The sequence below is a fragment of the Artemia sp. Qi Xiang Cuo genome, chromosome 9 (assembly GCF_049724085.1).
Source record: "Artemia sp. Qi Xiang Cuo chromosome 9, ASM4972408v1, whole genome shotgun sequence".
Taxonomy (NCBI): domain Eukaryota; kingdom Metazoa; phylum Arthropoda; class Branchiopoda; order Anostraca; family Artemiidae; genus Artemia; species Artemia sp. Qi Xiang Cuo.
This window is the reverse complement of record NC_142802.1, coordinates 51,908,346-51,933,352: the sequence shown is the minus strand read 5'-3', so window position 1 is coordinate 51,933,352 and position 25,007 is coordinate 51,908,346. Positions and strand designations below refer to the sequence as shown.

General features: G+C 35.2%; 1 protein-coding gene across 2 annotated transcripts in view; it reads left to right on the top strand.

Moving 5' to 3' along the window:
* mei-41 (ATR serine/threonine kinase meiotic 41) overlaps positions 1–25,007 on the top strand; it is a 137,668-nt gene that overhangs the window by 48,887 nt on the left and 63,774 nt on the right. For both annotated transcript variants that reach the window (XM_089094682.1, XM_089094681.1), the window contains exons 7-11: positions 3,370–3,500; positions 11,925–12,468; positions 17,468–17,580; positions 19,318–19,502; positions 22,033–22,363. In XM_089094682.1, coding sequence (XP_088950808.1) covers positions 3,370–3,500; positions 11,925–12,468; positions 17,468–17,580; positions 19,318–19,502; positions 22,033–22,363 — 1,304 coding nt within the window. The remainder of the gene's footprint in view (positions 1–3,369; positions 3,501–11,924; positions 12,469–17,467; positions 17,581–19,317; positions 19,503–22,032; positions 22,364–25,007) is intronic.

The following is a 25,007-nucleotide window of genomic DNA, read 5'->3' as shown; positions in this document are numbered from 1 at the left end:
CTTTTTTCCAAACATTTGAGCTATTCAAAATCACAAAATCGAACACTAATTCGAATTTGGTTCTCAATAAATTCAAAATAATCAACAGTAACGAGAAAAGTACCAGTAATGTGGTTTAGTGTTTACTTTTCAGTTGGCAAGAAATTTAAATATTCACTATTTCAACAAAGTTGAATAGATTAGTGGGTCACTTTAAGTCAAAGTATCCGCAAGTCTTATCAAAAACGTGAATTATTCACGTTTTGTTCACAGGTTAGGTTGCAAAATTGCTGGTATCCAGATTATAAATAATTCACAGGAGAAGTATTATCAAAAACATGAATTAATTACATTTTTGTTCACAGGTTAGGTTGCAAAATTGCAGGTATCCAGATTATAAATAATTCACAGGAGAAGTGTCTCCTCCGAACTCACAATCAAGACTCAGAAATGATCTTCGATTATTCCATGTTTTAGGAGGGAACTCGCAAACTTTGTTCTGTCTGCATAATTTTGGGTTGATACTAATATTGCTGCTGCCAAGTCGTCGGAGTATTGAAACCAGCACCGCTGCGTCTGCTCCCATTCATTTTCCTTGAAACAATTTCTTATGATCTGATCCCAGTCTATTTGAGGATGGCCTGCTTTTCGTTTCACCCCAAATTGTGCTCAAAGGGCACAATTTTTTGCAAACTATCATCCATGAAACGTGTCTTAACCATCATAACCTTTCTTTTATTATAGCCCTAGAAAATGGGACCAAGCCACGTTTTTGAATAGTTTAATTTGATATATACTCAGTCAAACGTTTACGTAAAAATATCCTGAGACAATTCTTTTGGAAAACTCCAGTATATCCTCACCCTTTCGGAGCAGTCAAGTTTTAGAGCCGTACTTAACCACTGTTATTACTACTACTGCTGTTAGTATCAATGACTTACTGCAGTACTAAGCTGCCCGAGGCCAACACAGCTGCGTAAGCTCCTCCTCCTCCCAATGTATTCAAAGCTTCACTCTTTATACCCTCCCATCAAGTTCCAACTTCCTTTAAAACCTTATTTATGACCTCTACCAACTAATTTGGGAATGACTTGCTTTTCAATTGGCCCGAGTTGGAGCAAAATATCGTGCAATCTTTCATCTTTCATCCTAAAAACTTGGCCTAGCCATCTTAGCATTTCTTTCACTATAGCCCTAGAAAATGGGGTCCAAAGATAATATTGATAATCTTCAGTAGTTTTATCTGTAACTTGTCAACCACCATATTCCAAAAACTTGTTTACCACATTTTCAGTACCTGAGGCCTTGTTATTTTTAATTCCTTTAATGTCTCTTAACTCCTCCTCGCAAAATCAATCTTCCTTCACTTTAACGCTGTCGGATTTTTTTTTATCCTTTCTACATTATTTTCTTCAGTCTTATCACGGTTTAACACCTTCTCAAAATGTTTGGCCAATTTGTCTTTAACACTTCCTTTATCACTAATTAAGGGCCCATTCCTATACTTAACTGAGATAAGTCTAGACTGACTAACTCTTCTCAGTTACTTAATGTACCAATAAAAAATCTGACCATCATGCTGTCTAGATGCATCTTCAAATCCTTCACAATTTTAAACTCTCAAACTCTCAATGGTCAAATTTTAAACTCTCCAGCTTCATATTCAACTATTTTTGGAAGATTTTTCTGAAATACCCATCCTGGAGTCCATTAAAATCCTAATTATCCGAAACCAGAAGTCAGTTACCCTTCCAAAATTTCAGCTTTAGACTAGCTCTAGACACTTCTAGATGGTAACCTATACTTTTATTATCAGTAACAGGACTAGTATATACCCTACCAGTTTCCTTCTTTCTTCTTCTATTTAACAGCTAATTCCTAATTTCCGTTCGAAAACCTATCTTCTTCTTCTTCCAAACATTTTTCAATTGAAAAAAAAACACGTATACCATCGCTATTCTGCTTTTCTGATCTTGTCGGTGTCCTCCACCCTTACTAATAATGGTACCTATGTAAGTGAAGCTATCGATTTGGCCAACCTTCCCGCTACCTAACATCAAACCGTCACCCTTATTTATTCCTAGTTTAAAAGACTCAGTCTCCTAAATGTTAATTTCTTAGTCCTATTCTCTCACCCTGGACTCTCGAAACCTCTGAAAATTCATTCATTTCCCCAATATTTTATCAAGGTGTCTTGAAGCATTTGTACGAACCATGGAACCATGAATTTACCCAGCCCAAAAATTTTCGTAATTGTGTCAAAGGTCCGTTTTAGAGATCTGTTGTTTAGTCTAGCAACTAAGACTTTTTGAAGAGTTTTGCCGTGATTTTCTTTTTTTTTTGCAACAGTGGTGACTTTTTTTTTTTTTTTTTTTTTTTTTTTATATATATATAACGCCCAAGTGCCAATGTAGGAGTTTATCGGTTAGATTCAAAATGGAATATGGACTTGAAAAACGGAATATATAAAGAATTAATGGATAAATCTTTAAAATTTTATGGTAAAGGGGGATGGTGGGGGGGGGGGGGAGGAAGAATGTGCAAGAGTTGAAACTCGATATTAAATTGTGCGACGAAACACTCGCATATTAAATGAAGAAAGTTAAGAGACATTGATAGTGCTAATGATTAAAGTCTACCACAACAAAAAACTAACAGTTTCCGATCATAATTTAATACGTAATTCAATCAGCATGAACGATTATTTCGTTTTATTTTCTTTATTATTAATATTTTTCAATAGTTTAAGTCACAGTATTTAGTGCCAAATCACAAAATTCGATGATATTAAATTTAATATATACTATGTTCATGCATGAGTTCAGGGAAAAAGATACCGATGTTCTTTTTTTTCGGTCTATATAATTATTCCTGTCGCAGAGAAGAAGATTGACAATTAATAAGGTGCATTAACATACTAATTCTATCTGCTCGGCTACATTTCCCGATTTAATGCACCGGATTAAGCCTAAAGCAAATTACTCCCAAACTAGATATTATAAATTAATATATTTGATCATACTTGTGTACTCGATTCCGACTTTTATAGGATATCCTTCACTATGTTGTAGCTGCCGCTGCAACCCTGATTTTAGGGGAAATCGGGGGAAGGGATAAGACACATGTAAAGGTGCATTGTTCGTTCGCAGTTCCTCTGGGAACCCTTCGAAATTTTTTTAGATGAATATCCTTCTTCCCTCCATCCTCACCTCTATCAAATACTTAGCCTATGTAAAAGCGAAATGTATCCATACTGAGGTTCTCTGTTGCATTGTCAAGATTGGTCCATTGTGAATAGGACACCCTGTATAACAGAAAAGTTGCAACTCTTCAGTTATCATGTTTATCTGGTGGTTATCTGGTTCTTAACTGTGTGATTTTTGTTTTCAGTTAAATGGCCAAATTTTCCATTACATGAAGTATCTGGACTGTATGCCAAACGAAGTGTATCAGGTGTGCTTGTAGATGCAGCAGACGAGGAAATTATGTCGATTTTAATAGAATCATGCTCCTATTATAAGGTAAAGGTTTCTTTCAAGGAATACCTAGTCGGAATATCACGCACACTCAAGACAGTACTTATGGAATGAAAGGGAACCCTTTTCTCGGTCTAAGGCCTCGTTTTTCTGGGACACTAAAACCTTGTATGTCAATTTTTTCAAATTATTTAAAAAAATGCAAAACTTCACAAAATGCCTATGTATATTCGCAGGTATTTATCTCGAGTGTTAATAACATTAGAACTATGAAACCCACTGGAATAATTCTTTAACGAATAAGCTCACTTCAGAACCATCTATGTAGAAATGCATTAAGGTGACTGGGCTAAAACTAGGATCGTTTCCATTCATCTTAATTTCCGACAGCTTCGGCTGAAATCCAATAGTCAATCCTACAAGTCAACCAGTACAAGACCTGAAAGACCCCCTCCTCAATGCAGAGGCTTGACTGCATAAAGACGCTATAAATTTCCCACCAAGTTTAGTACAGATCTGACATCCTCTTGAAGTGGAAGTGCGAATGAGAGTTATTCTGCACTATTCTTTTTCCAGACTTGGCTCTCAAAAGACACGAAATCTTATATGGGATTCGGCTTATCCCCCCCCCCCCCCCGGGGAATTCCCACTGAGAAAAATCCGAAAAATTTAAAATTGAGTAGCCAAAGGAAAATTAAGACAAAGAAAAAAATGTATAAATTGTATATCAATTATTATGAAGAAGGAGTGGTGAATCATTGTGCAGGCGGGAGTGGGGGATGCAAGATGCCCAAAAGAGCTCATTTTGCACAATGCCCAAATTGTCTAAATCTCAATGAGCCTTCAGATAAATATAGCAAGGGGTATGGGGGAGGGGATTAGGAATTGATCTGTCATCTCCTTTCATTTAAACTTAGCCTGAATAAGGGTGTTGCAGGGTGATACCTCTCTTCTTATTGCAGAAAAATGTTCCTGATATTTATTTTATAGCTTCGTGTGAATCTCCTCAGCCCCCTACCCACCCTCATGGTCGTAGAAACTTCAGAGAATGCTCATTCGATCGGAAACTGATAGCTCTAATGTTTTTTAGTATATCAATGTTTTTTTAAATATTAAGAGATTTGTATTCAAGCATGAAATAACCCCCAGAGCTGCAAATTAAGCGAAATGTCAATCCCTTACAGATATATTTTATAGTAGAAAAAAAGGGGACATGTTTGATCTTGGAGTCCAGTGGCGTGAAACTTTCAGGGATTATTTTCGTGGTCAAAAAGACCATATAATTTTGTTGTGGGAAGGGAGAGAGGTTAAGGGCGTGCAAGTGACCCACAAAAACTTTTCCCGGGTCAGTTTGGAACTTACAGATGTAAATCCATGGGCCAAGGGGATTAATGTTCAAAAAATTATTCGAAGGACTGGTTCCGTTGAAATTTGTCCCTCCTTTTATAAAGAGGGTTCAAAAAAGGGCTGAATTTTTCTCATTGGCCTAAAACTCTTATGAAACTTTAGGCCAAGGGGGCCCCAATACAGAAGGAAATTAAAGAAAAGTATTGCTTTCCCTCCAAGTGCAGCCCAAAGAAGGGCCGAAAAAGTTCGAGAAACTTTTTTCTCGCCCACTTCAAATGAAAGGGGCTATTTTATAAACTTGGGAGAGGGATTATTCGATTGGAAATTGAAAGTTTGTGTGTCCCTTGAAAAGGCCAAAAGCTACTGGAGGGCAATCAACCTCCCTCTTGGTTCCTTTTCTGCTATCTGGCCCTACTCTGATCCCTACGATCTCGAATCACATTTCTAGATGCCCGTTTTGTTCAAAAATTTTGAAATATGTAATTAGGTTGACTTCGGGGTTGGTATTACCCACAGACTTTATCTTATCCTGCTATGAAAGTCAACCCCCCAAACACCAACAAAGAATTAAAATAAAATGTAAAAACAAATACTGTAAGATCTTCTACAGTACATATTAAAACATATTAAAACAAAAACATTTTTTTGTTTTTACAATAAAATGTGAAAACAAATACTGTAAGATCTTCTACAGTGCATATTAAACCTAAAGTCTGGAATATTGGTAGAATATTCAAAAATTCTTTCTTTTCTTCATTGTTTTTATTTGTCACATTTTCTCCGTGGCTGATCAATTTCGAATGCGGTGGGAATTTTCTATGGGGGTGGGAGAATTTCCGGGGGTGAAAAAGCCTAGCATCGTCCTATATAAGATTCCCAACGACAAGAAACTAATGCTGATCTTGCTCATCCTATACAGATGATGAATTGGTCCTTGGCATAAGAAAGGTAGAAACAGCATATCGAATGTTACTTTTACAAAATGTTCTGGCTATTGATCTGATAATATGAGTTTAGGAACCCTCCGCCCTTTCCCATTTATTTCGGATCGGATATATTTCCCATTGATTTCGGATCAATAAAAGATTTAAATAAGACATTAAATCTTACTTGCTTCTAAATTTCGTTAAGATATGACTACACCTTCTGGTAATGCTAATGACTCGAATTTTGAGATTTCTCCTTCCTTCATAGAGGTCAAAATTGAATGCGAATCCTGAAAAGGGGCAACTGGAAACCCCAATATAGCCTCTGACCAAAGTTTAACCCCCTCTGGTAGATGTCTTGATGACTAAGGCTTAGAGACCTTTCAATCCCTGCCAAAGGTTTTGTTGGGTTTGGAACTCTCAAAGTCATAAATGCTGAAGAGAAAATTAGCCACATGATAAGTTCTGGAGATGGATGAAGAATGTGTCCCCAGCATATTCCTACTCAGTAGCCTGCAGGGGGGTATAGGAAAGATTTTGTTTCCAACTCTTAGTTGTTCATTAATGCTTGTTCTATTTATGACTGGTATTTGGGAGAAGGTAGAGAAGCCGTGCTCCCCAAAAAGCTAGCTCAGTGATTCTTGAAATAGGTGATAAAATTATAGAAATACCTGACTGTAACGATTTCTTTCTTTTTGCTTCCCCCTGGGAATTTTTTTTTCTTTTGTTCTTTTCCTAACGATAATAGAAATAATATTGACTTTTCTGATAATTAAGAGACTTAGACTATGATATAGAACAGGCCGTAAAGCTGACATGTTGCTCTCTTACTTGTATACATGGGTGCAAACTTTACTTTTTCTTTTGTGGCTCAATTTCCAAATATTCAGGAAGAGTCTATTTCCGTCCCCCGAAGAGTCTATTTCCGAAGAGTCTATAATTCTCACGACTGATGACTTCCTGATGTATTTTAGATCATTAAGCTATTTAACCCCATAATAATTTCATAGAACACCCTGCATTTACGTTTATAAACAATATTGTATATGTTTAATATATTAAATTATATACAATTTATATTTTCCATATTTGTTACATTTGACTAAATATACTATTGCAATATTTACTCAGTTTTTCGCTTTGTTTTAGTAATACTGAACTAGAATCGACATTTAAAACTTATGAGCCGCTGGAAATAGTTAAATTTGAAGTTAGCAACTTTTACTCGAAATCCCAAAGTGTTCCTTATCCTTAACCTTTTCTTCTTTTTTTTTTCCAGAATTTAATAAAAGTTTAAAATTCCATTTCTATTTTTTTTTTATTCAGTTTTTTTCTAGGCCTTCTTTGATTGTTTGCATTTTTGCTAAATCGTTGCTTTGTTTGATTTGTTGTGGTGTTTTTACAATTTTATTTAGTTGTTTTTTATAGCCCTTGATTTTGAGGGAAATAAATACTATGAAAACATAGAAATATATAGCGCAAAACGAGTAAAATGTTTGATCATGGCAGTAATTTAAACATAAGATATTTTACGTAACATTTTATATAATACATAAATACAATATTGCTAATTTAATTGCTATCCTCGTTAAAAGCCTCACTCATTAGCTTACTTATGTTTCTACATTTTAATTTTTTTTTCACCCCTAATCAGTTTCCACTTTTCTTTCTGGGTCTTGCGCTCATGATCTTAGGTTTATTGAGATCCTAATGCAAGTTATTAGGAACTGGGGCTCTAGGTCTATAATCCATTCACCACAGTAGGAGCAATTAAATAGAAATATATACCTAAAACATATAATTTTGTATTTCAAAACTTACATAATGTGGAACAGTGGTCCGTTTTCATGCTTGCATGTTAACAAAATAGTCTTTGCCGTCTCTTCGTCTGATTGAATCAGAGGCAACGCTCTTGTATTACCTTAGTTAACAGCCATATTCCTCTCAAGGGTTTGTTTTTCCTGACCACTTCGCGTAGAAAGGGTGGCTACTGAGACTTGGGAGAGGGCTGATTTGATTAGAAGGAAATGGCAAGTTTTAGTGCCTATTCTAAGGGTCGAAAGTAATTGGAGGGCAGTCAGCCCACTGTCCGTGCCCTTTTTGCTGATGAAGATATATTACTATGAATGAATAAATTAAAACCTAAAGGTAATGAAAAAAAATGAATGTCGGATCAAACATAAGGATAACCCAAACCGATAAACGGTACTCTTTAAAGGTTCCGAGCTTTTAAGTGTTTATGGGGTTGGTCCTATTCTTACATGCTGTAATTTCTGTTCGTTTTAAGTTTGACATAATAATTCCTTTTAATTTTTGTCGTTTAGGATCCTTCTGTTCCTCTATAGCAGTATCTGTTACATTTATGTTTAATGTGATTATTCATTTAATTGTCTGTTTGTTTTCGGTTTCATTTATTCATTCGCAGTAATTTGAATTGCCATATGACTTTATTTCTTTTAGGTTTAGGTTTTAATGTGGTTCTTTACTTTGAAAAAATCTTCTTATCCTCCTGAGACCTGACCATTGAAATACTTTTCTGATTATGTTCATTTCTTTGTAGCTGACTTAAAAAAAAAATCATTCTGACCATTGGTCAACTAAAAAAAATTTTTTTACCCCCCCCTCCCTCCCTCTGGAGGATGTCCACAGGTGTGGACATTTTGTCCCTATCGAGGTAAGAGTATAGTAAAAACCTGTTTCGTCTAATAAAAGAGATTTGTCAAAACTTTGAAAACAAAACATGCTGAAGAGAAATTTCTTGAAGCAGTTGTTGTCTCGTGTCAAGCAGAGAATGATTTTACACTGTGAGCACATCCATCTGGACCTTTTGCAGCATCCTGGCCTTCTGCACCGGGCTGCATTCGCAAGGTCACAAAATTCTGGTAAATGTAGTGCAGCTCTGGCATATGGTGGTGGGATTGGCCTCTTTTTCACTATCAACAAACGGTGTTGAATTTCACCCAAGAGTTCTTCGCTGCTATTTTCTTGACGTCATGACTCCGAGCTTCCAGAATTGTGCAAAAACTCGGCCACGTTGAAACGAAAGTCAATGAGCTATTTGAGGTCACCAGAAACTTCTGGGGCCATGGCTCTTCAGCTCATGAAATGCATTGGCTAGTGCAGCATCCACAGTCCATTTTTTAGTACGCGTCTCAAACCGGTAATAGCTGACCATGCGGTCCACAAGGTCGACCCCACCCATGTAGGTGTTGTAGTCGGAAATTACTCGTGGACATTTGACCTGCACGTAAGACCCCTGGCGCTTGTCATACCGTTTGACCTCTCTCTCCTCTTCTATACCTTTGCAGTTTGAAGACAGGAGAACCACTTTGTTATCATACCACGGGGTCACGGCTACTTTTCTATCTGAGCGCACAGACATGACAGAGGTTCCTCTGCCCTTTCTTTTCATTTCTGTTTCGGTAAAAAGCGTTGGGCCGTTGGCACCCAAACAGTTCTTCATGATAATTCCGGTCGCATTTATTTTTCTTTCAGCCAGCATGTCGAAGACCTTAACAGATGAGAAGAATCGGTCAAAATAGAGGTATGTACCTTCTGGTAGGGTCTCAGATAAGCACAGTACGATCCCAGCTGACAAGCCATGTGCTACCAGCTGCTCTTCCAGGGTGGTGGCTCCCTGGTAGATTTGGAAGTCAAGTATCAGCCCTGAAGAGCTGGCAAGGACAAAATTCTTTAATCCTACTGGATTGGGCTTGTTGGGGACATATTGCTTGAGAGTCGACATACCTTGGAAGGGTATTATCTCTTCGTTAATTGAACAGTTCCTGTCACGCGGCAACTAGAGAAAGATATTCCTGAAGTTGTCAAGGTTCGGCTGCACCTTCCATAGTCTATTTTTGGTTTTTTCTTCGTCTTAGATTTTTGAATCAACAGCGAACTTCAGATTTGACCGGGTTATAAATAATCTGTCTCGACTCATTTTTTACGATATGGCTTTCACCTTGAACTTCCCAGATCAGTACATGCGGATCCGAGGAAACTTGAGGTTCCCCATCAGGATGACAATGCCAACAAAAATTTTCAGCTCGTCTGGAGTTACATTCAAGCTTTTGTGGTGGGCCAACTCCGGGTAATATTGCAAAATGAATTGTTCTGTACTCCAGTCGTCGCGGTCCTGGAAATGAGCGGGGCCCACGTCCGGGCCACGATGATTATCGAAACGCCGAGACTTCCTCCAGGACAAGGTTGCTGCTACTTCGTCAGCCTTCAAGCGTTTGGCACGGGTTGCTAAGGGTACGTTATCATCATATTCTTCACTTTCAACATCTGGAAGAACAGCATAACTGCTTGATGACGGAATGGCTGCAACAGCTGGTTCACTGTCAGAGTCTGAAGACGACAAAGAGTGGTTTTTTATCCATTCCTCATCAACATCTAAATCAGAGAGGTCTAGGTCGCTCTCATCGAGCATTCCGAGGGCGTCATCAAGGGAAACTACAATAAAGGAACAGGTTCAGTAAGCTTGAAACCAATAGGTAGATAGATAGATAGATAGATAGTGATTGGCAAAAGAACAATCACAAACCCTAGTGGACCGAACTTGCATTTCTTATTCAAAAAAATACAATAACAAAATAATACAATAACAACACATAGTTACAACTGTAACGAAAACACGACAGGTAACAGTCAGAAAATACAAAATACAGAAAGTCATAAATATAGGTCATAACTATAAAATATTTTAAAGGTCATAATATAAAAAGATAAAAAGGGTAACAAATAAAATAACCAAATATTCAACAATGAAAAAATAATATATACAAAATAGTTTAATTTTAGCAGACTTACGGGTCGTGATTTTGGTTGATTTTATTTGTAAAAAAGGAATAAAAGTTTTTTATAACGTAAGGTAGAAAAGGGTATGGGAGACAGGATGGGGGTGGGTGGGGACACTATACGGGGGTGGCGATTTCTTATGGGTGAGTGGTGGCTAGGTTGTTGCCAATTTAGTAAATAAAACAATCATTGACCTCTGCTATCCCCATTAGAATCGAGATTTGAACTACGAAAAATCAACCCTAGCTTTTTACAATTGGGGCAGCAGTTTGCTAATTTTAAGACCCAAATGAGTGTATGGCCGGAGCACTAGCTTGGTAATTCCGTTTCCTTCAAAATATCTAAAAATGAAATAGATGGTGTGTTTTTTTATGCAAAGTAGAAGTTGAATCACTGTAAAGTCCGGGACTCCGAGAAAATCAAAAGTCAGGATAGCTTGCTAATTCAGGTGTCCCTAAAAAATGAAAAAAAAATTATCTCTCTTAGTATAATGTAGCAGTTTAATTACTATTAACTTCATAAACTAAGCCATCTGAAGTCAGAATAGAAGTTTTATAATCCTAGTACAATACTAAAATAACGAAATGCATAGTTCAATAGAGTCTCCCTGTATATAATTTAGTGGTTAGATTATTGCCAATTTTGGGACCCAAAAATAAAGCTTGCCAGTTTTGGTACCCAAGAAAAGAAACGGATGGTACGGTTATGTATCCCTGCATAATAGATAGCGGTAGAAGTCTTAATTAATTAGAGGCTAATGATTTATCTCCATCCAAAATGCCTCAATCTTCACATCTCCTTTTTTTTCAATTCATATGACTTTATGTATTGAATCTTGGGCGGAAGAGGGGAGGTAGTGTGTTAATTAATTAGTATATTTTTTTTTTGTTATGTAAGCACAGAATAGCTATCATACCATATAAATTACTGTATTGATCTGGATGAGCACCAATATTAGCCAGTGATTTTCCAGAAAATTAGCCAGGACATTAACGTATTTATTGATTTTTCTAAGCACCGAAATTTGCGACCCGAATCCGGATTTTAGGAACGTGTACATTTCTTAGGTACCGAAATTAGTAAAGTACTGCCCCGACTTAACATAAAAACGGAACCGACCCGGGTTCGGAAAATCGGGCTTCTGTTGTACGTGCAATTTTATGCTCTGTTAAAGTGAAGATTTTTTGCATCCTCTATTTTTATTTTTCGTTTTTGCTAATTTACATTTTATTTTCTCTAGCTGAAGAATCATTTCCCCGAATGGTGCATAAAAAATACTGTTTGAGGTATAAAAAAAGGTCTGGGAGCTCCTTCCTTTTTAGCTACCTCCTGATAAAAGAGTTATTATTTCTTTTATTAACTCACTGTTTAAGTTAATGGAATATTTGATTTTCAGGAAAGTTTGACAATTATAGAAACAATAATCAGGGCTGAAAAAATGTCCTGTAGTCAAGTAGTCACGGAAGTAAGTGAGCCCCCAGCAAAAAGGACCCACACACATAGAAACTACCACTTGCCAGCTACTGAGACGATATTGAACTCTTTCCACTCTTTAGCATCTTCTCTAGCAAAGGACTGCAATAACACCCAATGTGTTGCGCTTCTGAGGCTTCAATATTTGCTTACATATTGTGCAGTAAAGCTCGAGTATGATATTGATATAAGTTCTATATCAGTGATAGCTGCAGAGAATATCTCAAAGATGTTGAAGAATTGTGATTCAGCTCAGACATTCAGTGATATTATTTCGCCAATAATGGACGTGGTGTCAGCTTTGTCTGTCTATCATATGGTCAAAGGTTTGCCTCAGCAACTGCTTAGCTGGGTTGTTGCCATGATTACTTTACCATGGATGGTTTATGAGGTTAATTTCCTAGATTTAGTGGTGGAGAAAAAAGCGATGTTTGAAGAAATGGCTCGACTAGTGGACCCCCTGCTAGGTGAATTTTGTATTGTATTTTAACGCTAGTATTAGTCCTATTCATCAGCAAGTTTTTAATGAAGACATTTTAAGATAAAAGCAACTCATTGAACCTTATCCAGGTGCTTCAGTAAATTTGATTTGCCTAGTCTGTATATATCTGATAGGATGTTTATTTTTTCTGATAAGCAATTTATCTCTTAAAACACTAAGTACAGTGAAATCTGATTTATTTAATTGGCTTCGTTAAAATTTAGAGACATATATATATATATATATATATATATATATATACATATATATATATATATATATATATATATATATATATATATATATATATATATATATATATATATATATATATATATATATATATATATATATATATATATATATATATATATATATATATATATATATATATATATATATATATATATATATATATATATATATATATATATATATATATATATATATATATATATATATATATATATATATATATATATATATATATATATATATATATATATATATATATATATATATATATATATATATATATATATATATATATATATATATATATATATATATATATATTGTGCTTTATAGTAAATAATGTTGCTTTAGATAAGTTTGACATATTAGGATTTATTTTACCGTACTTTAGCAACTACAGCGTATCTAACTGCAATAACTTTCAACATAATATCTCGAACTAGGGCAAGAAAACACGAAGTACTTTTTTCTTTGTTTTGTATGTCACTGTAACCAGATTTTTTCTTCTTTTTTTTTGAAAATTTAGGAACAGTTCAATACTTTAACCAAGGATAATTCAAAGCAACAGAATTGCGAAATTCTTTATTCCGCTCATATTTATGAAACCAAAATAAAAAGAAGCTGCGAGTCATTCCTAGGGCTTTTTGACTAAATATGCACGTTCTTTATATGTGTATTTGACATATTAGTCTCTAAATATCCAATAATTAAAGATATAAAAATATAAAGTATATAAAGTTAAAATCAAAAGCAAATATAAATTAAGTTTAAAATATAAATGTTAAACATCAAATATAAAAAAGCTTTGCACAATATATAGTTAAAATATATTCTCAGTTATATAATTCTGCGAGGTGATAGATATACGCCAGATAAACAGCTATATCAAGATCGCAAAGTATTAAAGAGGTTATCTCTTTGTTGGAATTAAATTTAAAAAAACAACAAGTTTTTCAACTGAAACTAAGGAGTAAGATTAAAACTCAAAACCAACAGAACTTATTCCCTATAAGAAAGGGTTGCCACCCTCCTTAATACATTGCTCTTCACGCTAATGTTTTTTAAAACTTTTAAGAAAGCTGCCTATTCTGATTAAACGGCCCTTGTGTTTCATGAGTTTTAGGAGCCGTTGTTAAGAAATTCGGACAAGAAGTCAAACTTTAGCGTAAAGAGCAAGGTATTGAGGATCGGACAACCCCTTCATATAAGGAATAATTTCTTTTCGTTCTTGGTTTTAATATTGCTCCTTACTTTCAGCTGAAAAACTTTTTTTTTTTTTTTTTTTTTTTTTTTTTTTTTTTTTTAATTGAATTTCTGATCGTTTTTCATATAATGTCGGTAAATCTGAAATACCATCCATGAAAAATTCCCTCCCCTTACGGGAAACTCCTTCATCGCTGAAAATCTCGCCCGCCTCTTTAAAATTTCTTGCAGAAGATTCAGCCTGAAAAATTATTCTAGGCATGCTTTCAAATGAAAAGACTAAGTTCTAATCGTTTTTCCGATCACTCCAGAAATACCCCCCTTCCGTGGAAATTATTTCGCGGAAATCCAGACACACTGAAAATTTTCCCCGGAACATCTCCACATGCATAATTGAGGAAAAGGCTCAAACTGTACCTTTTTTAGAGCTAAGTTTAAAATTTGCAAGCATTAACATTGCAGATAACACGACTTTCATTTGTCATATTCTTTCCTTGCTAAATTTGTATGTACATTTTTTATTCACTGTGCCTGGGCACGATTTTTTGCTAATCTTGGTAATTACGCTTTCTTTGAGAAAGATTTTCCTCCTTATCTTTTACAGCAGTGCTGGCCTATTTTTTTCTTGTTTTTTCTTTTCTTTTTGGTTTTCTAGTTCTTCTTTCTCCTTTTAAGATGTCTAGTGAAAATTGTTATTTTGTCAATTTATTGTTGTTTTTGTTTTTTTAGTTTGACTTGTTTTTCTCCACAGTTTGATTTTCTCTAGTAGGTCTACGGGTTCATTTAATTGGAAATGCACGATATTAATAATAATAATAATAATAATATATTGCGAAAACAGGCTTGCGCCTCTATCTACAAAAATTTAAATAATCAAATGATTTTTCACTATAATGATTGTCAATCTTGTCCTTAAATGCATTGACTGAATCTGAGTTGACAGTGGCTGGTGGTAGTGCTTTCCATTAGGAGACAATGCGGTTGCTGAATGCCCATCTACCAACATCTCTTCTGAAACGTTCTTCGGTTAGCTTAAACTCGTGAACTCTCAGGTTATTATTCTTGAATGTTATTATCTCTTTTGGAGGGATGTTGTCGTAGTATCTGTTGCATATTTTATATACTTCAATAAGATCTCTTCTCAAAAATCAGTATGAGAGACTTGGGAGCGACAATTTTTTCAAACGGTCTTGGTATGATAAGTCTCTAAGTGGTGGAACAAATTTAGTAGCCCTCCTTTGGATTTTTTCTATTGCATTGCTGTCTTTTTAAAAAAATGGTCTGGTTGTTGTATGACCGTATTCGATCATTGGCCTCACTAACGATCTGAAGAGTGTAGAAAACAGTGTTGAGTCAGTAAGAGAGAAATTTCTTCGAATAATTCCCAAGACTTGTGATGACTTAGAGATGATTGACTCGTAGTGCTTGGTGAAAGTCATGTCACTGTCTATTGTCACTCCCAAGTCTCGCGCTTCTTCTGGTATAAGTATCTGTTGTCCTTCAAAGCAGTAGTGCCCATAAATGTTTTTTGGGCATAGCCGAACATGACAACTTTTTTCTGTATTCACTTCCATGCTCCATCTTTTCATCCATTCTGCTATTTTGTTAAAGTCCTGCTGTAGTATTTCTGTATCTTCAAAGCTTGTAATTGCGCGAGAGATTTTCTTGTCATTTGCATAAAGCAGTATCTCTGAATCAGTGTTATTTGGGAGATCATTTATGTAAATATTGAATACTAAAGGCCCCAGAACACTACTTTGAACCACTCCACTTGTGACTTTTGTCACATTGCTGCCAAGATATCCCTCCAGTCCCACTCGCTGAGGTCTTCCTTTCAGAAAGTTGAGAACCCACTTTAGAATAGTATCGTCAACACTGATAGACTATAGTTTTCAAAAAAGTTGACTTTGTGAGATTTATCAAAGTCTTTTCTGAGATCTAAGTATAAAATATCTACCTGCATCCCACTATCCATATGTTTTCTCCAGGCGTTTGTAGCGACAAGTAGCTGGCTTTCTGCTGATCTTTTCTTCAGAAATCCAAACTGTGCGGGTGAAATGATGCTTCTTTCGAGTAGGTACTGTAATATATTATCGTGGAGTAAGGATTCTAGTATTTTGCATGTGATACAGGCTAAACTAATCGGTCTGTATTTACTTGGATCTGATTTGCTTCCTTTTTTGAAGAGGGGTATCACCGTTGCTTGCTTCCATGTATCAAGCAGGTTCCCTGTTTGTAGCGACTTGACAAAATGTAGTGCAATGGCGCTGCAACTTCCTGTGCCAGCTCTTTGAGTACTCTAGGGTGTAGGCCATCTGGACCTTCTGATTTGTAAGGGCTTAAATTTTTTATTTTTTTTTGTAGACCATTTGTATTTTCAGTTCTATTTCTTCAAATTTGTCTGTGACTAGTGGCTGACATTCTTCTTGCCTTTCATCTTTGTCGCTCTCTGTTGTGAAAACTTCTGATTTAGTAGGTTGGCTTTAACTATTTGGTCACTGATTGTTAAATTTGTTGCTGAGTTTCTAAGACCGGGAATAACCGGCTGTTCTTTTCTTTTTGAATTCAAGAAGTTCCAAAACGCCTTGGGGTTGATCTTTGAGTTTTTGGCTACTTTCCTCTCCTTTTCGCTTGCTTCTTGTCTAGTGGCTTTCCTCACTTTGTTGGCGATTCTGCGATAATTTCTATGATTACTTTCGGTATCGGTCTGCTTGAGCGTCTCCCAGGCTTGCCGCTTGGTTTTTATTAGGTCAAGGATCTCTCGTTTTAGAAGCGGTCGTTTAAATATTTTGACTATTGGTCAATGTTAGGTCAATGTTTGTTTTATAAAATAATTTTGTAATCATAATTTTGTTTACTAACAATAGGTCTGATTGTTCTTGAAAGAATCCTGTCTGTTCAGAAAAATGTGAAATCGCCTGATATTGAAACATACCAATTCTTCATTCTATATAATATGTATGGAGCTCCCAAGCCCCAAATCGATGATGTCGTATGATAAATACCAGAGTTAACATAAAGAATATATTTTTGGTTATGATATAACTTTCCTTGAATATTTCTTTGACTGCACAGCCTTTTCCATTTATAAATGCATCGAAAATCTGCTACTACCACTACTACTGCTAACAGCGCATTGCAGCACCAGGCCGCCTGAGGCCACCGCAGCTGTGCACACTCTTCATCTATCCCAATCTATCCAATGCTTAACACTAATCCGTTCGTTTCAGATTGTCTGTGGGATTTTTCTTCGTTAATGGCTTTTCTATGAACTGGATTGAAATGTTTGAATAGTACTGTTAACTTTCCTCTGTCTTGAGACAAAGAAGAAAGTACTTATATTTTCATAATTAAATTCTATTCTTTTTTGCTTCTATGTTTTATAATCTAATAGATAGAATGTACAAAGAGTACGTACATGTCCAGTACTAGCTATTTTAGGCTTATAGGTACTCTCGCAAAAAACATTCATAACTTTTTTTTAAGATTTTCTAGCAATATATAGATATTTATAAGTTATTTTGTAGATGTTAACATGAAGTTGAAGTTTTTTAAGCTACTTTCAAGGACTTGCATCGAAGTAGCTCCTCAATGGCGACTTAAATGTCTAAAATACGCAAAACAAGAGCTACAAGATCAGGTACTAAAGATGATTTTTCCTTTATTTGCTTCATTTTGTTTTCTTGTTTTTCTTTTTTTTACACAAAAAACGCTATAGTTCACGTAAATAACAGTTCATGTTTGAAGATGTAATCCCCAGTATGTTCCAGAACTCAACGGTCATATAAATAATCAACTATATTTAATTGATTACAATATAAATAACAATTGATTTTATATGAAAAATATTTAATTATTCTGTATTGTTTTCGTTCCAATGACAAACACTACGAAATTGTAAGTAATTCATATCGAAACAACGACAGAACAGACTGCATTGCTACCTTTTTTGCATTATGGCAGGGGCTAAATTTGCTGTTGTGTACCATTTAGGCTGAGCCTAACAACAAACAATTAGTTATCATTAATAATAATTGAGTTCTAGAACACGCCCCTAGACAATCGTCTTTTTAGCGTAGCATTTTAATTCAGCTGCTTATTTTTCTAATATCACAGCTATAGAGATATAATTCATACTAATCACAATTAATTTAAATCACATATTATTTAAATCTGCTTGTGTTTTTTTTAAACTTGAGTAAAAGTTCTGTATTTGGATTTTGTTCTTAAGTTTTGCCACTTTTCTGTTATGGATTGATGTATTGATCTATTTTATATCAGGTGTTGTTTTGCCGCATTTGTAATGTTATTGTGGTGATTAAGCCCCTACAAGCTCAGCTTTTGGGGCTGCAATATACGCCCTATATGTTTCCAATTTCGTTCTACTCTTTTATTATAACAAAACAAATCATTTATTCCTTACAGTAAAATGTTCAAACTGACTTTGGGTTTGTTTTAAAGCAATATTAACCACAAGTGCTTGTTGATGATGTTTTTTTTGTGTATACCAACTAGGACTAAATCGGCATCGATTTGAGATTAAGCACCTATAAGCTCAGCTTTTGGGGCTGCAATATCTGCCGTATATGTTTTTAATTTCGTTTTACTCTTTTTTGTATATCGTTGTATTAGAGTTAGATTCTGTAGTGTTAAATAAACGAAATGAAATGAATTTAAGTTTAATTGAGACGAATTTTAGTGTTGATCAGAAGGATATGAAAAGAATGAAAAAGAAAAGGAAAAAAAGAATATATCCAAGACTGAAGCATAGCCCAGTAAGTGTCCGTTGACTCCTTTAAATGATATGCCACGATTTTTCCATAACTATTCCTTATTTATTCTTGTCATTAATTGCCATAAACTAGGATTTGTTCTCAATGTTGTCGTAAACTGGGATTGTTCTGTGAATAAACATATCTAAATCATATAGCAAGAAATTGTCGTTGCACCTCAAGGAATTATAATGAGCGTTGATGGTCAAGGTACTTCAACGTGATTTCTTCCCTCGAAAAATGATACCTTGTAATTTTTACTATCGTAGGTGATATATTCTATTGCTGTAGCACAATAATTCTTGATTTACCATAAATTTGTTAAATAATTTATTCAATATGAAGAATATATAGATTTTAAATAGTGTGGAAATGCCTATTTAAACAGTATTAAATCTGAAATAAAAGGGTAATGGAATTGAGATCTATTGTTATTTCTAATACAACTTTTTTAATGGGATATAGGGTTAATTCTTCATAAACCTATATTTTTTGCCTTTTTTTGGCCTGTGGTCTATTTTTTTGTCATTGCTCTTCTATTTCGGACGACACATTTCAAATAGCGCATATAGTATATATTACTCACAAGTGACTCTTTCTTTTAGAATCTTAGTGATGTCGTTGGTGAGATCCCCTGGATTTTATATTGTCACCAGTCGTGGAGCATAGAGTTGGTAATGGATATAGTTCGCTCTAGTCTTGAAACAAAAAATACGGATGTCTTGTTGTCTTTTGTGCAAGTTGCTCCAGCCTCTATTTGCTCTTTATCAAAGACCTCATTTTTAGCTATGTGAGTAAATAAAAATTTTACTATTTATTTATTAGACTTTAGCTCTAACAATTTCCTCTGACGAAGATAAAGTTTTGAGCGAAGACATAGACATTGCATAATGCAGTCTTTCTAGGATCCTTATGTCAAATTAATCATAACAACAAAAACATGATTTATCGAACCATAGAAGTATTTAAATTAAGATTAGATTTTAACTTTCCCATCCGAAGAAAAAAAAAAATGGAAACTCTTTCTTCTTCTTCTTTACTTCATCTTTTTTTTTGCATCTCCTGTATTTTGCTATGATGTACATCTTGTCTCAGTCAACGCAATAAACGCTGACTTTCTAAAAAACTCTTTTTGTCATGCATAATTTTTCCTTGCCTCATCAAATTGATCGCACGAGAAGAAACCCTCGAACAGTGAAACTGTGAAGCCTGTTAGTGCTTGGGCTGCAAAGCTTAACAGTTAAAATTTCTTGATCATAGTGCCCCGGCTTCAAGTATCCTTTTAATAAATTCCAAGTGAATGTGGACACTTAGGTGTGGAAGGTATATTGGGCTCAGAAGTGGTGTACGCTTTTGAAAATTTTCCCGCTCTTTTTCCCTAGGCCCAAAATGGCCTTCCGAATAAGTTTAAAGCTGATTGAAGGCTAAGGAAGGGGAATACGCCTTTAAAACTCGTCATTTTTACTATCTACAGAGCCGAAAACCTGCCTTTTCAGGTTCAGGAAAAAGCTGTTGATGCGAAATTTTTATTTGATTCCACTTCAAGCAGGGCACAACATTCCTACTTTCCTGTTAAAGATATGGCGGTTAAAAGCGCAGGGGTGTTTGATGGGCCATGAACCCATCGTGTGCCTGAAATCATACAGACTAAGAATAAGAACCGTTTAGAATTGTTAAACGGTGACTTCTAATTAAAACAACTATTTTATAACTAATATGAGAGTATAAAATTTATTAGACTCTCTTAACGTTTGGTAGAAGTTGCCATCAAATAAGACTGAACACCTTATATTCTGCTGCCATAAGTGAAACATAATTTATATATAAAAAAAAACTAAACTATTTATTAGAAAACGAAAAATGAATCAGTTTTAATTTAACATAAAACAGATTTTTGATTTTATTAGATTTCTTGGTAACTGCAAAGTATTTATTTTCAAGTTTTTAAGTAGGCTCTGTCTACAATTTACTGCAATTTCAGAAAATTTTTTTTATACAATTTACAAGAAACGAGGGTTGAAGTTGGGTTATCTAGTCTGCATTGCTTGCTCCATCCTTGAACAAAAATTAATAGTTCGAACAAAATTACAAAATAAAGTTAAAACTGAGATCATCTATAATCTTAAGTTAAATAAAAACTTGCAGAGTTTTTCTTACAAGTTGGAATTTTATTCAAGCTGAATGTGTATATTCTAAGGCCAAAATAATAACTAACTGTACTGCCGTCAAAACCAGTAGGTGAACAACCCCGTTTCAAAAGCAAAATTTACAGAATTGACAAGAAAAGAGAAATTGAAGGTGTGTTATTTGGTTTGCATTCTTGTCGTAAGGTGTACAAGTAAATCAGTAAAGTTGATCCTCTTTTTGAGCCTAAGTTCTGTTTGAAGCTGAATGAACTTCATATTAAGAAACTGATGACTAGAAACGCTGTAATAATTATATATTTAAATAAGCTGCCAATCTTTTCATTTAAAAGCCATAGATGCGAAAGGGTGAAGGGAGTGTTGAAGGGGGGAACTTTTCCATTTTGGCGCTCTAATAATACGGATTGAAAATCCTTCCACCTTGGTACGCGCCATTGTTCTGCAAAAACTCGTCATTAAAAGAGGTGGAGACGGAAGGGGAGATGTGTTGAAGGGGTTAAGGGCCCACTCTGTGCCTTCTTCAATAGAGGTTGAAAATTCTTGCATGATTCCTCTTCAAACAATGTGAAATGTCTATCTTTCTGCTGAGAAGTTGATGGGAAGATGGAGGAGGGGGCTGTCGGGGGCATCATTGGATTATATTGTGCCTCAGATCATACAGATTAAAAATTATTGCCACTGGTTTACAACTGGTCAAGTAATATCCCTGGAGCAATGTAATTGGGCTGAGGGCAGCTATATAGAGCTGGTAGATATTCAATATGAGACCAGCCTGAGTTGTAAGTCTTAAAACCTAGAAACTTCAAAAGAATTTGAATTTACGCTTTAACGCTTTTATAATGCGTAATTATTTAAATAACGCTTTAACGTGGGTTTTGTTCTTTATCAACAGTAAATGTGTTACAGACAGTATAGTGTTATCTAATTGAAATAAAAAGCAAAAATCGTAGATTGTATTACTGCCATACTGACAGAAGCTTAATTTTTGTGTGTGGAACCGGCTTGTGTTCCTCATAGTCTTTAACTCTAGTGTTCATCTTGGTGTTTTGAAACCTCTTGAGCTGACGAGATTCAAAGTCGTCTGTTTTTATATCATAAACAATTCTATTTTACGACGACTTTAATAACACTTTTTTGAAGTAATACTGTCAATACTAATCCCCTTTATTTTTTTAGGTCAGAAGAAAACATAATGGGTCATCTTCTTCTTCTGAGATGTCGATTGTGCTTTCGATCAGAAGATAAGAAAACGTGTCATATTAAGAATAGCAAGACTCAGGGACTAACGAAAGAGATCGCTAAAGTTTACATGACAGTTTTTAAGAGTAACCTGCCTCTAGTGACAGAGTGCGGAGTTAACATAATACCCCGTTTAGCGACACATTTGCAGGACTGTGGTATTTATGATTTAGAATTGATCCATCAAACATTTGCTCTGTTTGACAACACCAATAAGGCAACGCAATTGGCAGTGGCTGATGTTCTGAAGAGTCTTGTCTGCATTGTGGTAATGATTTGATTTTGTGTGATTGTCCTATTGTTCCCATAACCACCCCACCATCTATGAAAGAGAGTTCCGTGTACATGCCGGATTCTGCTTTCTATCGGTAGTTTATATCTCACTTGATTTGATTTTTATGCTGTCAGTTCTGAAAATTCCTTTAGAAATTGTATGCGACATTAAATTCAAGATCCTAGTAGTGACCTTAGTTATAACCGATATCTTTAGGTCCCATCATCTTAGTTTCTGGGTTAGTGAGGACCTGATGCTCATTTATTCATGGTACTATCTCTTTAATATTTTCGTTTATTTTGTCATTCGATTAAAATAAAATTACCCTAGAAATATATCAAGTATGCACATTTGGCGATAGACTATAATTTTGTGATTCTGGTAGTCACACAGAGATTGGAAAACTTGCATTTTCCAATGTTAGTTTACCCAAGAAATCAGGTAAATTTCCAGTCTTTCCGACTTTTTCCTAGTGGGAGAAGTCGAGCAGGATGTTTTGAAGCACGGAAAACCCTTTTAATGCAGTTCGATGAGGCCATCGTCTCCTATTCTGAAAATTTAGCTTAACCATTCTCTCCTGTCGAATATCACGTATAGAGTATTTGTAATCAGGTGTTCTTTTCGGTTCCTTCTGTTGGTCAGACGTTTTAACTGAATTGGATGCTGAATTTGACGTGCAAAATTCTTGGACATTTTTACTTTAAAAACTTTTGCTAATGTACAAGGTTAGAGAAACCTGGTTTTCTCCTTGTATTCCTTGTAAAAGGAAATGTTAGGCTTTCTTCAAGAAATGTATATATGTGTTTTTTTCTTTCTTTTTTTTTTTTTAATAAATAATGGAACTCACAAGTGATCAATTCTCATTTTATGATACATAATACTTACATGACAATGAACTATATACGCAAGTCTTCTTCAAATATTAATAACAAAGTATAAACATTTGTGGTAACGAGCAGTAATTAAAGAGCAGCTCGTGCTAATAATAATCGGTATTCTAAAAATTATAGTTTTCATAAGGAGGTACACATCGAAAGAATTGTTGTTTTATGGTGATTCCAAGTGTGTAAAGCTCAGTTAAGTTTAAAATTACTCATAAAAAATTATGAGTCTGAGAAAATTTGCCAAATTTGAGAAAAGGGGGGGAAGCACTCCCAAAATTAAGAGTAATCATGATACAAATTGCGCCGTTGAATTGAGCACATCAGTCAAACCTGTCATAGTGATTTCAGTACCCTTTATACAAAAAAATGTGAAACCCTGTATTCTGATGGTTGGTTGAGATGGATGGTCACGTACACGTGTTTTTTTTCCAGGGACAAATTTCTAAATTTAAAATTTCCTGTGCCTTTTTTAAGCGGTAAAAAAGATTGTTTAAGCGATAAAAAGCGCCGCTGTGCCAAAGTGGCGTTTTCTGCCAATCCCTAGTTTTATAAAGCCGTCTTCCACTCGCGTGGGCCCTCAGCTCTTGTTATCAAAACGTCGTATTTTGGGTCTTCTTTTTAATATATTTTATACTTGTAAATCTAAGATTTTTCATAGCTTATACCCATCCTCATGGTTCCAAAGGTATTCGGCGTAACTCTTCACCTAATTCTTCCTTCACAGAGGAAGAATTACAATTCGCACACTTCACAGAGGAACAACAGAGTTGTTATTTCCTTTTTTTGGATTCTCATTGTCTTGTAAAAAGAACTGACTTTCGATTGATTTACTCTTTTGATCCTGTTTTACTTTTTTTTTCAAATCTTGATAATCAATTTATAATATACCAGAAGAGGCGAGGACAAATAGTTTTGGTGTCTTAGCTTGAACTGTTGAAAATATTCCATCGTTGCGGAAATACTACTACCACTACTAACAACTCACTGCAGAACCAAGCTGCCTGAGGCCAACACAGCTATGCACGTTCATCATCCATCCAAATTTATTCAAAGCCTCCCTCTTCACACCCTTCCAAGAACTTCCTATTTCCCCTAAACCTTTCCTTATGACATCCTGCTTTTCGTTTGGCCCTAGATGGTTGGACGAAAAGGACAATCTGTGGCAATCTGTCATTCTTCATCCACAAAAGGTGTCCTAGCCATCTCATCCTTTCCCTCATTATAGCCCAAGAAAGCGAGGTAGCACACACCTTTCTTACAGTTTACTGTTTGAGATACGGTCAGTCAGTCGGGTACCCAAACAATCCATAGGCAATTTCTCTGGAAAACATCTAGCAAATCCTGCTTTGTTTTTCGGAGCGCCCACACCTCAGAACCATACTTCCTACTAATAATACTACCCATGTAATTGAAGCTGTGGACTTCATCGATCTGCGCATCACCCAACGCCACCTCTTTCCCTTCACTCATTCCTAGTCTTAACGACTTATACTTCTTAAGATTAATTTTTAAACCTCTTCTTGCACCTTGAACTTGCAAAACCTCTAAAAATTCGTTCATTTTGCTAACACTTTCATCTAGAATGCTTAAATCATCAGCATAATCCAAGCCTAGAGGGGTTTTACTTCCCCATTTGATACCGTGTTTTCCTGTTGCCTTTGCTGTGCTCCTTAGGACAGAGTTCATCAAAATGATCCATATGTTAACCCAATGAAGTGTTAAATAAAAAATTGTGGATGATCAACCAACTGAAT